The sequence below is a fragment of the Castor canadensis genome, chromosome 11 (assembly GCF_047511655.1).
Source record: "Castor canadensis chromosome 11, mCasCan1.hap1v2, whole genome shotgun sequence".
In the NCBI taxonomy this organism is placed as follows: Eukaryota; Metazoa; Chordata; class Mammalia; order Rodentia; family Castoridae; genus Castor; species Castor canadensis.
In genome coordinates, this window is record NC_133396.1 from 117530816 (window position 1) to 117544093 (window position 13278).

The window sequence follows — 13278 nt, forward strand, 5'->3', positions numbered from 1 at the left end:
CAGGCTCCAGACAGCAAGGAATGCATTCTGATTCCTAGTCAACTCTTCTCAACTTTTGAATGTATACACAGCTTATACCTTCCATAATCTCTCCTGATTTTTTCTCTTTCTTCACAAAATATCTAAAAATACAACTGGTAGACAAATAGAGGTTAGTGAGGTTATATGGAAAGAGTTATTAAGAAAAGAATGGAAACCTGTGTTTTCTTTATTTTATATCAGACCCTGAATCAACCCATTTCAGAGTATCTCTCTAACTCCTTTTCAATGTTCCTTCATTATGTCTTGCTTATTCCAGTAACGACTTAGCTTGGAACCATTAGACTCCACTGAATTCCTCCCCATTGACTAAAACAAACTGATGTTTCACAACCCAGCAACCCAATAAGCAGTTTCTTTAATTTCATCTTCAGTTGATTTTTACAGGGTATTGAATTTTGAATAAATACAATTTGTGCTTCTGTTTACACAAAGCATCCCCATGGGGCACAGTGCATTATTACTGCAATTATTATTGTGTTAAACTTATTGCTGCCAGTGTCACAAGAAATAAGAAATATGTCAGAGTGCTACAAGAAATCTCTCACTAGTATGAAATTTGGACATGTGTATTTTAATATTATATTTACAGCTCATCTCTATTGATTTTTCCTACGTATTTTATGTGTTGGGCATAATTCCTTTACACATGACCTGGGAATGTCTACTATGTACTTTGTACTAGATTTGCTTCGTTTTGAATCCGAATTTTGCCAAATTACAATGATCATCAAAGAAAGATTATAAGCACCGTGCTTCTCTTTGGTATCTTATACTTGGTGCTCACAATTTCTGCTCCAGTCTATCATGCATTTTGGTTGTCTTTGGTGAATTAGTAACACCTTATCCAGGACTGAAAGATTGCTCCTTCTAGAATTCCCATAAGCTTCCCTTTAGGCTTCATAAGCCCTTTCTAGGTTTCCCATGTGATCTAGAGTCACTCATTTTATGAAACCAAATGACTTCCAGACTCCCGTACCTCTCTCTGCCATCCATTTCCTATATTTTAAACATATATTCTCTTTGAAATACATGTCTGCTTTTTTGATTTTGAAATTAGATTCTGCTATATGCCTTTCCATCAAATGAAACAAAGTGACTATGGCTCTTAACCCTGCAACTTGAAAACGAGCTTGTTTGATTTCATATTAAATTCATTTATACAGGGCATTGAATTTTGCATAAATAATATTTGTGCTTCTCTTCAGCCACAGCACCCTGTGGAGTACTGTGTATTGTTATTACTATTTATGTTGTATTTAAACTTATTGCTGCCAGTGTCACATTTAATTGTGAATTAGCAGTCACTTTTCTTGCTGTTGATACACAACCATATTTCATGTCTGCACTCGCTAATTTGTTGACATGAAACAGCAGTTTCAAAAAGGATAAAGGAAAGAGTCACTGGTATTAAATAGCAGAAAGATAAAATATGGTTTAGCTAGGCATGCAACACAGCAATATCCTTTTTAATAGTTTATGAGATGTTTAACCAAAAAGGAGAGAAAGGTTTTCTTTCTTTCTTTTTCGTTAGACAGTCGTTATGTTAAGCAAATGCAGGCCAAGCATGCATTAGTGTATTCTCTCTCTCTCTCTCTCTCTCTTTCTGACATGAAGCAAAGTAAGAAATAGTGCCTTTTGAATAGGAGATTTCCTTTAATTACCTTGGGGAAGTGATAATGGTAGGTATTGCATGTTTAATGTAATTCTGGATGCTCCTTTTTCTTTTTCCTTTTCTTTCTTTTTTTTTTTTTCTCCCTTCACAGCAACCTCATCTTGAGCAGAAATAAAAGGTTCAAGGCTTGTCAGCATCAGTTTATAGATAGCTGTTTAAAAATAATGAGATATTGGGTATTGTAAGGCTTAGGGCTGTCTTGCCAGACTCATTTATTTCCATTCACCTTTTGTCAGAATTGCAGACAGAAGACATTCAATTAAAACTGGTCACCTGTTGCAGATGACCTAATTTGTACTTGTATGTGTCACAGATTATAACTCTGTGCTTCAAATGAAGCAACTTTACTTCTGCTTGAAAAACATTTTCCCTGCTAAACATTTTGTTTATGGTTTTCAAATTTCTGTCATTTCAATTTCAGCTTTAATCCCTGTTATAAATTTAGTGCATGAACTTTGGAACCAGCCAAGAATAATCAATCACACTTCAGAGGGGAGAAAAAAAAGAAAAAAAAAAAAACAAGCAACATCTTGGGGGTTATGTCTTATGCACAGAAATTGAGAGCTATATTTTGGACACAACTGGCATCTAAAAAGGAGGGAAGCCCTTGCATTTTGCTATGCAAGCCTTCCATGTTTAATAGTCCAGATAGCTATCAGGAGACCAAAATGAAAGACTTCCCTTGCTAAGTGTTAATTCATCTGTAGAGCAAGGAAGCTTTAATGTAAGTCACGGCTTTTATCTCTTTTAGTGACTGAGGAATTGGTTTAAAAAAATATAAAGCACACCTAATGGATATGTATTTTTCTCTGTGTGTGATTTTTTTCTTCTATATCAGCAGACATTATATTTCCACATGCAACCAAGCAATTTCCAAACTTCCTGAAACGTGGTCATGATATTCCAGAGTAAGTAGAGGTAGTCCTTGGCCAGCAATGACTAGTGGAAAAATGACCTTTGGGGCCTTCCTTCAGAACTGTAAAATTCAACTGGGGCTGTTGCTTTGCCTCCAAGGCTCTGGCAAAACCTGACTTGCCTAATTTGCAGTGATATTTTAAGATGAAACTAGAAGTAAAGAAATTTATATCTCAGGGCCTTGCCTCAGTAGAAAAGCAAAGGAAATAAACTTTTTAAATCACTCTGGTTTTGTTCACAGTTTAATAGATTTAAAATTTTAAGGCCAGGTCATCTAAGTGGTAGATGCAAAATCACTCATGCTGCAATTTTCTGGTTCTTCCTCTTCCTAGTTTCAGTTTTCTTGTCTGGAAAATGGATTAATAATAGCAACCACCTCATAGGGTTACTCTAAGGATTAAGTGTGATAAATGCAAATCAATTAACCCAGTGCCTAGTATATAACAAGCTTTCAGTAACCACATTTTGCTTGTATTTTGGTTTATTCCAAGACATTTCATTCACAGATCAGTTTATTCAGTTAACACTGAAAACATTGCTTGTTAGGGGAATATAGGCATGAGGAAGCAAAGACTGTGAAACAGAAAGAAAGGGATGGAATCCTAAAGCCATTCATAATAATATTGCTATCTATTGAGAAGGGGCAATAGTAGTTAGAGAAATACCTAGGGATTGTTTGTTTCGTTGTTTTATATAATCCTTAGGAATTTAATATGGTTAGATTCTCCCTGGAGCATACATGTGAATATACAAATAATTTCCACTCATCCCCTTACTGAGAAACCTATAAATATGCACAAATACTCTGGATATGGTCCCAAAGGAAAGCCCCATCAAGGCTGCCACTAAAATTCCCGCTGCTGTGTCTGAGACTGCTAATCTGCCTAATCCTCTCTTCCTATGGTTCCTCAAAGGGATTTTCTCTACCTTCTGTTTATGATGGTTGCTTCTAAAATCTCCAGGAGTTCAAGGGTGTTGCTACATTCTCTTCCTAAAAGGAAGAAGGGAAGTGCTCGTAGGCAGCATGGGGAGCTACAGTATCAGGGAGACCTACAGTGCAGTAGAGTCCCAAATTCTTTCCCTCATTGCTTTTCCACCTCATCCATGGTTGATAATTTACTTAACATACCTTATTTAATATTATTCTAACTTTTCAAAATTCTTTTAGTTTAATGGGACTTGTTTGTATCCTTCTTAATTATTCCAGAGGTCTGTATAGTCAATGTCTTCTAGCAAACTTTTGTTTGGATACAACATAACAAATGTCTTACCTTTAAACTAAGAAAGTAAGGTAGGGTTTCTTGTATAATTCTCTGAAGGGAAGGATTTTTTTTATTATCCTATGAAATGCCTCTGACTTTTGCTATTATAATGTGAAAAATGGTTCTGACTATGGACTATATAATATTATAAAAATTTGCATTTAAGCATAAAATGTAGGCTTAAAATTAGCTGACCTAAGAAGACCGTGGGCTGAACTCTTTTATATCTATTGGTGTGTATTTGCCTCACAGCATATTTTTTCCTCCTTGCCCTACTCTTGCTTTCTCAATTTTGTAAATTTTGACAATGTATAAGATCTATAATTCCCTTGTGGCAATGTATGCACATGCAGTATTCAAAGAAGAAGCAATGTGAAACGTTCTATTAGGTAGGTAATGCCAACTATTAAGATCTTTTATTTTTTTAAGAAAGATAATAGCAGTCTTCACATGAATAGAAAATCCAATTGCCTCAATAAACTCCACATCCTGTCAAACCTTGCACATTGTGGGTATCTTATTTCCTGGGAAAAGACTCATTTTAAAACTTTTACAAAAGTGGTTTACAAGTGATGTCCAAGCAGAAATTGTTTGTGCAGGGCTGGGATGTAGCTCAGTGGTCTAGTGCTTGCCTGGCATGAGCAAGGCCCTGGGTTTGATCCCCAACACTGGTGGCCGGGGGTGGGGGACAGATTGTAAAAATGAAGAGACAGGTTTGTCATCTTCAGTGGCAATATTTGAATTAGATTGATATTTGTTATGACCAATTTGTATTTTCCAGGTCCCGATAAAAAATATTAATGTTTCTTTGTGTTAAAATGTTGACTTTGAACCTTTTAAATGTACTAGGTTCATTGGAAAATTATAAATTCACTATTTAACTTTTCATACTTACGGTAAACTCAGGAAAAGCATGTTTTATTTAAAAAGGTTTTTGAGGTAAGAGTCTTACTGTGTTACTCAGGCTGATCTCAAGCTCCTGAACTCAAGTGATCCTCTTATTCAGCCACTTGGGTAGCTTGGATTTCATGTGTGAGACATCATGTCTGGTTTATTTTTTGAAGTATTTTTTACTTGTTTCTGTATCTTTTCTAATCTGCTCAAATATCTAAATGATATTATTTATGATAGGAGTGGGTAGTAAAGAAAACGTTGTACCATATATTTCTAAAAATTATTCAGATATCAAATAGCCTCTTTATTTATTTTATATTCTTTGGTATAAGAACTGGATCTCCATTATATCCCAAATCCATCTAGTGAATTGAGATGGAGTAGATTGTCAGACTCCATGAGGATAGATATTCTGTAAATGACCGTGATAAAAAAATGTATTTCAATAAAGTAATATAGCACTATTTCAATAAAATAACAACTTCCCTATTTTAACTTGACATTTTAAGGTTCATAAAATATTTAAAATATGCATTTGTATAAAACCATGATATGGTTTTATTGTATCATTATAGCAAAACAACAGGGAAGATACTTTCTCTACATCCATCTTATATTTGGAAAAATAAATATGTTCAGATTCATCACAATAGACAGAGCTAGTTACTGAAAAAGTCAGAAAAAGAACTAAACTATTCTGTCATGCATACTATGCTTTTTTTTTTCAGTACTGGGCTTTAAAGTCAGGACCTCACTGTTAGGTGAGTGCTCTATCACTTAAGCTATGACCCCAGCCCTTCTTGCTTGGGTTTATTTTGGAGATAGGGTCTCACTTTATGCCTGGGACAGCCTAGACTGCATTCCTTCTATTTATGCTTCCTGCATAGCTGAGATAACAGGTACACACTACCATCCCCAGCCTTTATTGGTCGAGATGGGGTCTTTCAAACGTTTTGTCTGGGCTGCCCTTGAATCATGATCCTCCTGTTCTTTGTCTCCTAAGTAACAAAGATGGCAGACTCTAGTCAACATGCCCAGCTCTTTTTAAACTCAGCATATCATTTACATATGCACTGCACCTATGTCCTTGCAGGTGCAATATAGAATCTTCAATGTGCTTGATTTAATTTTGGTTAAACACTTCTGTTTTTGGCAATCTACCTTTTATTTCTTGAAATTAGCTTCTAAAAGGAAAATGTGTACCATCTCAATTATGCAGAACTTGTTTCCATTGAGTTCAAAATGTGAGAGGTGTTTTTCCTAATCTGATGTTTGATTTTCTCTGATAGAACCTCATTTGTGACTAGGTGTTTGATTTGTGTTGACTTATTTTTAATGTTTAAATTTTGGGGAGAGGAAACATTTACAAATAGAATTATATTGAAAATATGTAATTTAAAGATACCTGTTCAGTATTATTTTATCAGACCACTTAAAAATAAAAATTAAATTAAAATTTAAGTTCATATATTATTATGACTCACATGAATAAATCTATCTATTCTTAATGATACACCAATAAAGAAGCTGTGTTTACATGTTTAAATATCTTTCAGCCAATTTAACTTTCAGAGCTACATCACATGCGTGTAGCTGTGTTTACTAGAACTGGTTTGCTTGGGTAGCGTTTTCCCCAAATGTAATGAAATAAATTGATGAGTAAGTTCCAGTATGATAAACATTTGTAACTGTACATTACTAGTATTTTGGTTCACACATGTCACAGAGTATGAAGTCTGACAGCAAAATGAAGTAATCATGATGGTGATAGTAATAACCCACCAGGAGAGACATAGAGGCAGGTTTTCTAGATTTTGAAAAGAGGTTAAAAGCAGAAGTAAATATTATTTACTTGATTTGAAGTATTTGAAATTATCAGTGTCTGCCTACTTTTAGCAGGCAATGAAATTTTCACACATGTACATTATTATGATTCTTTAAAACACATTGACTAAAGAAACTCTTGCCATTAATTGTTATCTAAACTTGTCGGGAACACTTTCACAGATATTGAGTCTCTGTCAACTTTTACTATATAATAATTAATCTGATTTTTATGAGTATCGGTAGCTAGTCTTTTTTTCTACTGGGTGTCATATGAATAAAATAACAAATCATAAAAGAATGCTTTGGCAAATTGATTTTTATTTTAGGAAATAAAGTAAAACCATAGTGTATATAAAAAGTTCCTGAATATTTAGAAACTGGATAGATGTATGGGTGGAATGAACCGATGGATGGACAGATGGTAGATAGATAGATCAATAATAGATAGATAGATATTCACCTACCTACACAGGAAGGGATAGATGGTTGTGGGGACATAAGTGATTGATATGGAGCATGGAGAAAGTAATATGAATATTTCTATCAGTTTTTAAAGTTGGAAGGGACCCGCGTAGTCATGGCAGTTACTTAACAATATGAAAAAATATGTCTCTACAATTACAAAAATAACCCATAATACAGAATAAAAATTCTCACAATTGATGGTATTTTTTCTGCGTGGGTATAGCACATGGCCAGACTGGTTAAGCCAGTTGGTGACTTAAATGTTCTATGGCTGTGTGTTTACATTGTCACCAGCCAGGATTTTGGATCAAGTCATTCAACCACAATTCTCTTCTGTAAGTCTTCTCCATAGACAAACTACATTGTTAGAAACCACTAGCAGTGGCTTTGTAGTGTGTTGTTTGGTATGTGAGACTGCCTGTCTAATGGTGAATACATTCTCTGACAAGCAACAAAAGGAAATTGAGGAGTTCATGTACCCAGTCAAGGTTATTCTCTAAGCTTACTTGGTTCTACGAGTTTCAGAGATGTCTAAAATGTTCCTTCACTCTTTAGGTTTTGTGTCATTATCTATCTGTTCCTCTTTGCATTCTCTTGCCACCTGTAATATCATATTAAATGTTCTCATTGGGTTGGACTCAGATGACAAACACATGGAGATACAACTAATGTCATATGCTTATATTCTAATACTATTTTTAATTTAAAAAAAATGTTTTAATGGAACAGGTTTGAATGTATCTTAGATGACAAGATTAAAATGTGACCTCCATAGTAAACTGTAAAAATGTCTTGGTGACAGTTTTGAAGAGGATGAGATGAGAATATAAAATAAAATAAATGGGTAAGAAAGTAGAAGATGTTAAACTTTACTAACTACAGATGCAACAAAAATAGTTATTCAGGAATTAGATGAAGAAAAGAATGGAATTCTACTGTAGATATGAAGAGCCTTAAAGGCAAGAATAAGGAAACATAGGGCCTGAGGAAGTAGCTCAGTGGTAGAGCATTTACCTAAGGTGGATGAAGCCCTACTTTGATACTCAGCACCAAAAGAAAATTAAAAAAAGAAAGAAAAAAGGTAGAATAGCTTCTTTGTCATGTTTTCAATGACTTCTTCCTTCCTCTCTTTCTCCCTCCTTCCTTCCTTATTTTCTTCCCTTCCTCCCTCCTTCCTTCCTTCCTTTCCTTCCTTATTTCTTTAGACAGGGTCTTGCTATGTATCCCAAGCTGGCCTTGAATTTACCTTCTTCCTGCTTCAAGCTTCGGAGTCTGGGATTACAGGCATGACCATGAAGCCTGTCTTCATTGAACACTTAAAAGCTTCATCTAACTTCTTTGTTTTTTGATTTTTGTCTAACCTGTTTAACTGCTTTTGAAGTTTTCTCTTTATTAGTTTGTACTCTGATGTGTCAGTACAACAATTCCAGCTTTATTGAGAACTAAATATTTGTGTATCCTACTAAAATGTAATGAACTTTTAAGTACTATTATTAAGTAATACGATAAATTGTTATTTTCTTTCATATCTTGAGTTTCTAATAATGCTTAACATTTGAATAACATATAAACAGAAATACATTGATCTTTACCAAACTGTTGCATATAATTCAGATTACCCAAAATGCATGTTTTACATGATATTAATAAATACTCCAAAGAAGCATTTCTTGGTTTTTAAAACATTGCATCTGCTCTATATCTCCCTCATACAGTTTTACAGAGTATATTTGCATATTAGTGGCTCTGAGAGGCCGTAAGTAAACTGATAACACTGATGATGTTTAAACCAAATTTGTTTTGTAAACAGTCTGAGAAATGCCAAAATATAATTCATCGAATGACCGAATTTATATATTTATTTATTATTTTTAGCATGTTTTCATTCGTATATGATAGGTTTCATAAGTGACATAATCATACATATGTTTATATGTATTGTACCTCCATTAATGGATAATGTTATACTGTTATATCAGTTAAGATAAAACTTAATAGCACAAAAAGGATCTCTTCTTGCTCTTACTCCCTTAATTTGTTAAAGATTTGGGTGGTAATTCACTAAACTTTAAAACTACAGACCGGAAACTAGATTATTAGCTTCTTCCCCACTATTCCCCCCCGTTCATCTAAATGAAACCTGTCTATAATCTTAATCCCCTTCTTTCCTTTTTTTCTTAACATTTAATCTCATGATCCAAAACCTCTCTTGACCCATACCCTTACTAGTTGGGGAGCAGTTTTACTTAAGCCTGTCTAGTTTTGAATACTTTCCAGCTTCACCTTTTTGTACTCCCTGTCCATCTGCCCTTTTTTCAACATCCTAGCCCTCTGAAGTCTTTCTTCAGAAAGTTCCTCTTTCTACCCTGTGTCAATCAACTCAGCCTACTCTTTCTTAGTTTTCCCATCTATTACAGAAATACAAATGTGTGTCAAATTGTAAATAACATTCCCCTCATGGGGCATATTGTCATTTAAATATGGAACGATACATGTAGCTCACAGAACTGAGTCTTGGGTAGCATAATTCCAGCTCCCAACAGATAATGTACTCCTTATTCCATTCAGTTCTGTAGCTCCACACTGAGTCCTCTGATGGAGGCCTGGATTGTTCTTCTTCTCATGGTCTGCTGGGTCCTACAAACAGCTTTCAGGAGTGACTGATGACTAGGGTGTAAAATACCAGTGTCTTTAATTTGAGAAACTACACTAGCAGCAACAATGACAACAATAGGAAGCAGCTTCTTTGTATTAATTCATGTGGACATCTACCTTTGATGTAGAAATAGTGACTTTGATGGCTTTGGAGAAACTGTTTTTCAGATCTATTATCTGTGTGGGGTTTCCAACCACATCTAAATGTGGCAATTTCACATTTTTGCCTTTCTTGAATACCCATGCACCATTCTGCATTCTACTGGCTGTTTCCAAAGTGCTTCTCGGGAAATCTGTCAATGTGTTTGGTTGGTTTTAAAGATAGCTACCTAAAAAGTAAGCCAGTGCCTGTCTTTGCCCACAGGGGTGCGTCTTGACAGAGTACGTGGAGGTCGGCAGAAGTACAAGCGCAGAATAGATGCAGAGAACAGCCCATACCTGAACCCTCAGCTCGTTCAGCCAGCCAAAAAGCCATGTAAGTACAGCAGAAGTGTCTGGCTTCCCAGGACATAAGCTCCTCCCATTCAGCTTTGTGTACATCAGTGTTGGCATAACCATCTCTACAGACTCCAAGGAGACTTCTGTTTCTTGGAGAACAGTGGGAATAGAGATTGTATTTTCTGTGAAAAGCAATGGCAACTCAACTAATTATCTTTTTTTGTCTTTTAAAAATGTCTATTATGTACTCTCCTCCAACCTTTCAGCACCTAGTCATTTTGTGCATGCATGAGCATATTAATACCTCACTGATATAGTGTGAATTTTACATTTACTGGTTATCTTTATTTGCAGAGGTACATAAAATAGATCATACTGTGATCATTAGTTCATTGGAGCTGTTCGTTTCAGATTTCACAAGAAAGTGATTTTTGTAGTTTTTCACTAAGTAAATGAGTTTGGCTGCTCAACCTCCCAATGAAAATACATTAGGGGCCTCATTAATTTGGAGCTATAGAAGGTTAACAGCTAGCTAGCAATAGATTAGAACAAGAATTATCCCTACTAATAACAAGCATAGGTTGGTGGTTCCATCTCAGGTGCCCTTATGGGCATGATGAATTGTTTTTAAAGAGCCCATGGTTTTATGATGCCAGGTTACAATGTGAAAGAATGACTGGTACATTGCTACAGTGCAAACCCCATTCTCTTTGTCATTAACTAAAAAGAGCTGGAATACAGATTGAGGCAATAACTATATCCTATTTTCTGAAAAATCAGTTAATAGCTGTAGTGCAGCAGAGCTAGCAAAGTAGAGTGTCTATGCATGAAATTCACACTAGGCACTGGGAGGTGCTGTGGTGGAAGAATCCCCGCATTTAGCTCTCTTTGTCACAGAAGTCACAAGCCACATTTGCCAGAGAAAGTCGCCACTTTAGCAGTTATAGAAAAGGCGTGGGAAGAGAAAGTGTCCACTTCTAATTTGGATTGTCCAGGAGAGGTCACTGCTGTGCACCATCCATATGAGCATATGGGAATCTGTTAAATAAATAAAACAGACCCTGAGCTGTAAATGAAAGGACATTTTAGCTATGTCAAAGGAAAAACAACCAGTTTTACATAAAATTAAAGCTTCAGTGAACATATGGCATAGTTTCCTTTTGCCGTTCCAAAAAACATTATGTTGATTATACCTTCAATTGTCCAATCTGGCATCTCCTCCTCAGCCGGCATAAGCTGTTTGGCCTTCTGCAAATACAGTCCAGGACTGCATTAAGCAGATTTTGCACATTATAATAAAAAAACTTTCTGATAATACAATAAAATGCAATAAACACTAATGCTTAATTTCATTAGAGGTTTAGTTTTCCTTGATTCGGTAATGTACAGGCTGTCCATTTCTCATTTATTTTATGCAAACATTGACTGAAACCATTGATAATTTCCTCTAAGAAAGCAAAATGAGCACCAGCCCATTTGTTCAACACAGTAAAGGAACATCTATCGTTTTGTGTGTAAACCTGAAAAATAGGAAGTGGTTTGTCAAGTACCTTTAAGAAGATTACAGCAATTTCAGTGAGCTCCATTTGTCTGAGATAAAGAGGACTCCTAATAAATCATTACTCATTATCTAAAGGCCTCCGTGTTAATTTTCCTTAGTCCATCCAATTAGCGTGTTTTTGTAACAAACATTTATAAAACTTAATTTTCAGATCTTGTCAGATAAGTGTCAAGAGACTGTATGGGCTTTTCTGAGGAAGTGGCTAGGGACATTTCTGCACCCTGATTGTTTGTGTACTATAAAGGCCCAAGAATGAAAATTGGGTTCTATTGATTCTAATTAGGAAACATTAAATAAGATTTACCTAGAAACAGTGCTTCTGGCTATTCCATTTTCTGAGCGATGGGAATTTCTAAGCTTCTACCAAATTTCTCTGACACCTCAAGTCAAGTATCCATTGACTTGGGTAAAACAGATTGTATTTTTCCTGTCTTAAAAAAAGAATCCAGAATCCTGATTTCCTTTGGTTACATTTTTGTGCCATTACTTTTGCATTTTCTTCCCATCCTGAGAATCTCCTTTTTGCTGACAGGTTTTGTCACATTGTCAGAGTTGGGAAAGTGGAGACTTTTCCAAGCACAACCTAAAAATACAGGGTGTTGTTTCTGTACTGTATATAAGAAATACATGCCATTCTTTGCACATCTTACAAGTTAAGATAGAATCTATACAATATTATTACTTTCTGGAAAATGGGATATTGGGAATGTTTCCTCCTAAATCTGCATATTCAATTGAATGATCTTTGGATGTTACTGCCAATGACTGGTGATCTGATGACTTTGAAATAAATATAATTCCTATAGTCATAGTAATAAACTGCAAATCTCAGATCAGAAAAAGTGCTAGTTGTGGCTTGGATAAGTTTCTTTGTCATTTCCTTAGAACACTAAAAGAATACAAATTACAAAGTTAATTCTAACTTTGTAGTATTGTCATTTTGAGTGAAACCTGTTGAAAACTGAGAGTGCCAGGCAAATGGTCTAGTAAATACAGTCAAAACTTTGACTTTGCTCACAAGGATCCTATTAAATGCCCTGCTTTCCTAGAATAGTACTACACAGAACATTTAACTATGCATGTTTATTCTTACCCATTTGTATGTCCTCACTTAGAAGAAAGTATAAAATTGAAAGCAACATACAGAAATTGAAAATTGGGCCAACAAGAAAAATCATTCCTTGAGCCAGGTTCACAACCCTTCCTATAAACTCTCCATGCCCATGAGCAATCGAACACATTTCATGGGATGTTTTCCATTTGTTTCTAGTGTTTATTTTAGGAAAGATTTTAAAATATATATCACAAATTTCAGACAGATAAATCTGAACCAGAAAATGAACTACTAAAGGCAACAGATGAAAATCAAAGATTAAAGAATTAGGCACTCGGAAGGAAAAATACTAGAAGATTATAGGTAGGAGGATTTTTATGGAAACTGATAGTAACTATATTTAGAAGGTTGGCTGGACATGTGGAGATTGGGAGAAAGGAAAGAAATTCCTATTTAATGCATCCCATAGAGATAAAATTATATAGTCAATAAT

General features: G+C 35.1%; 1 protein-coding gene across 24 annotated transcripts in view; it reads left to right on the plus strand.

Moving 5' to 3' along the window:
* The window catches only part of Esrrg (estrogen related receptor gamma), a 556652-nt gene that overhangs the window by 477873 nt on the left and 65501 nt on the right, over positions 1–13278 (plus strand). For all 24 annotated transcript variants that reach the window (XM_074048307.1, XM_074048306.1, XM_074048315.1 and 21 more), the window contains one exon: positions 10097–10207. In XM_074048307.1, the coding sequence (XP_073904408.1) occupies positions 10097–10207 (111 nt within the window). The remainder of the gene's footprint in view (positions 1–10096; positions 10208–13278) is intronic.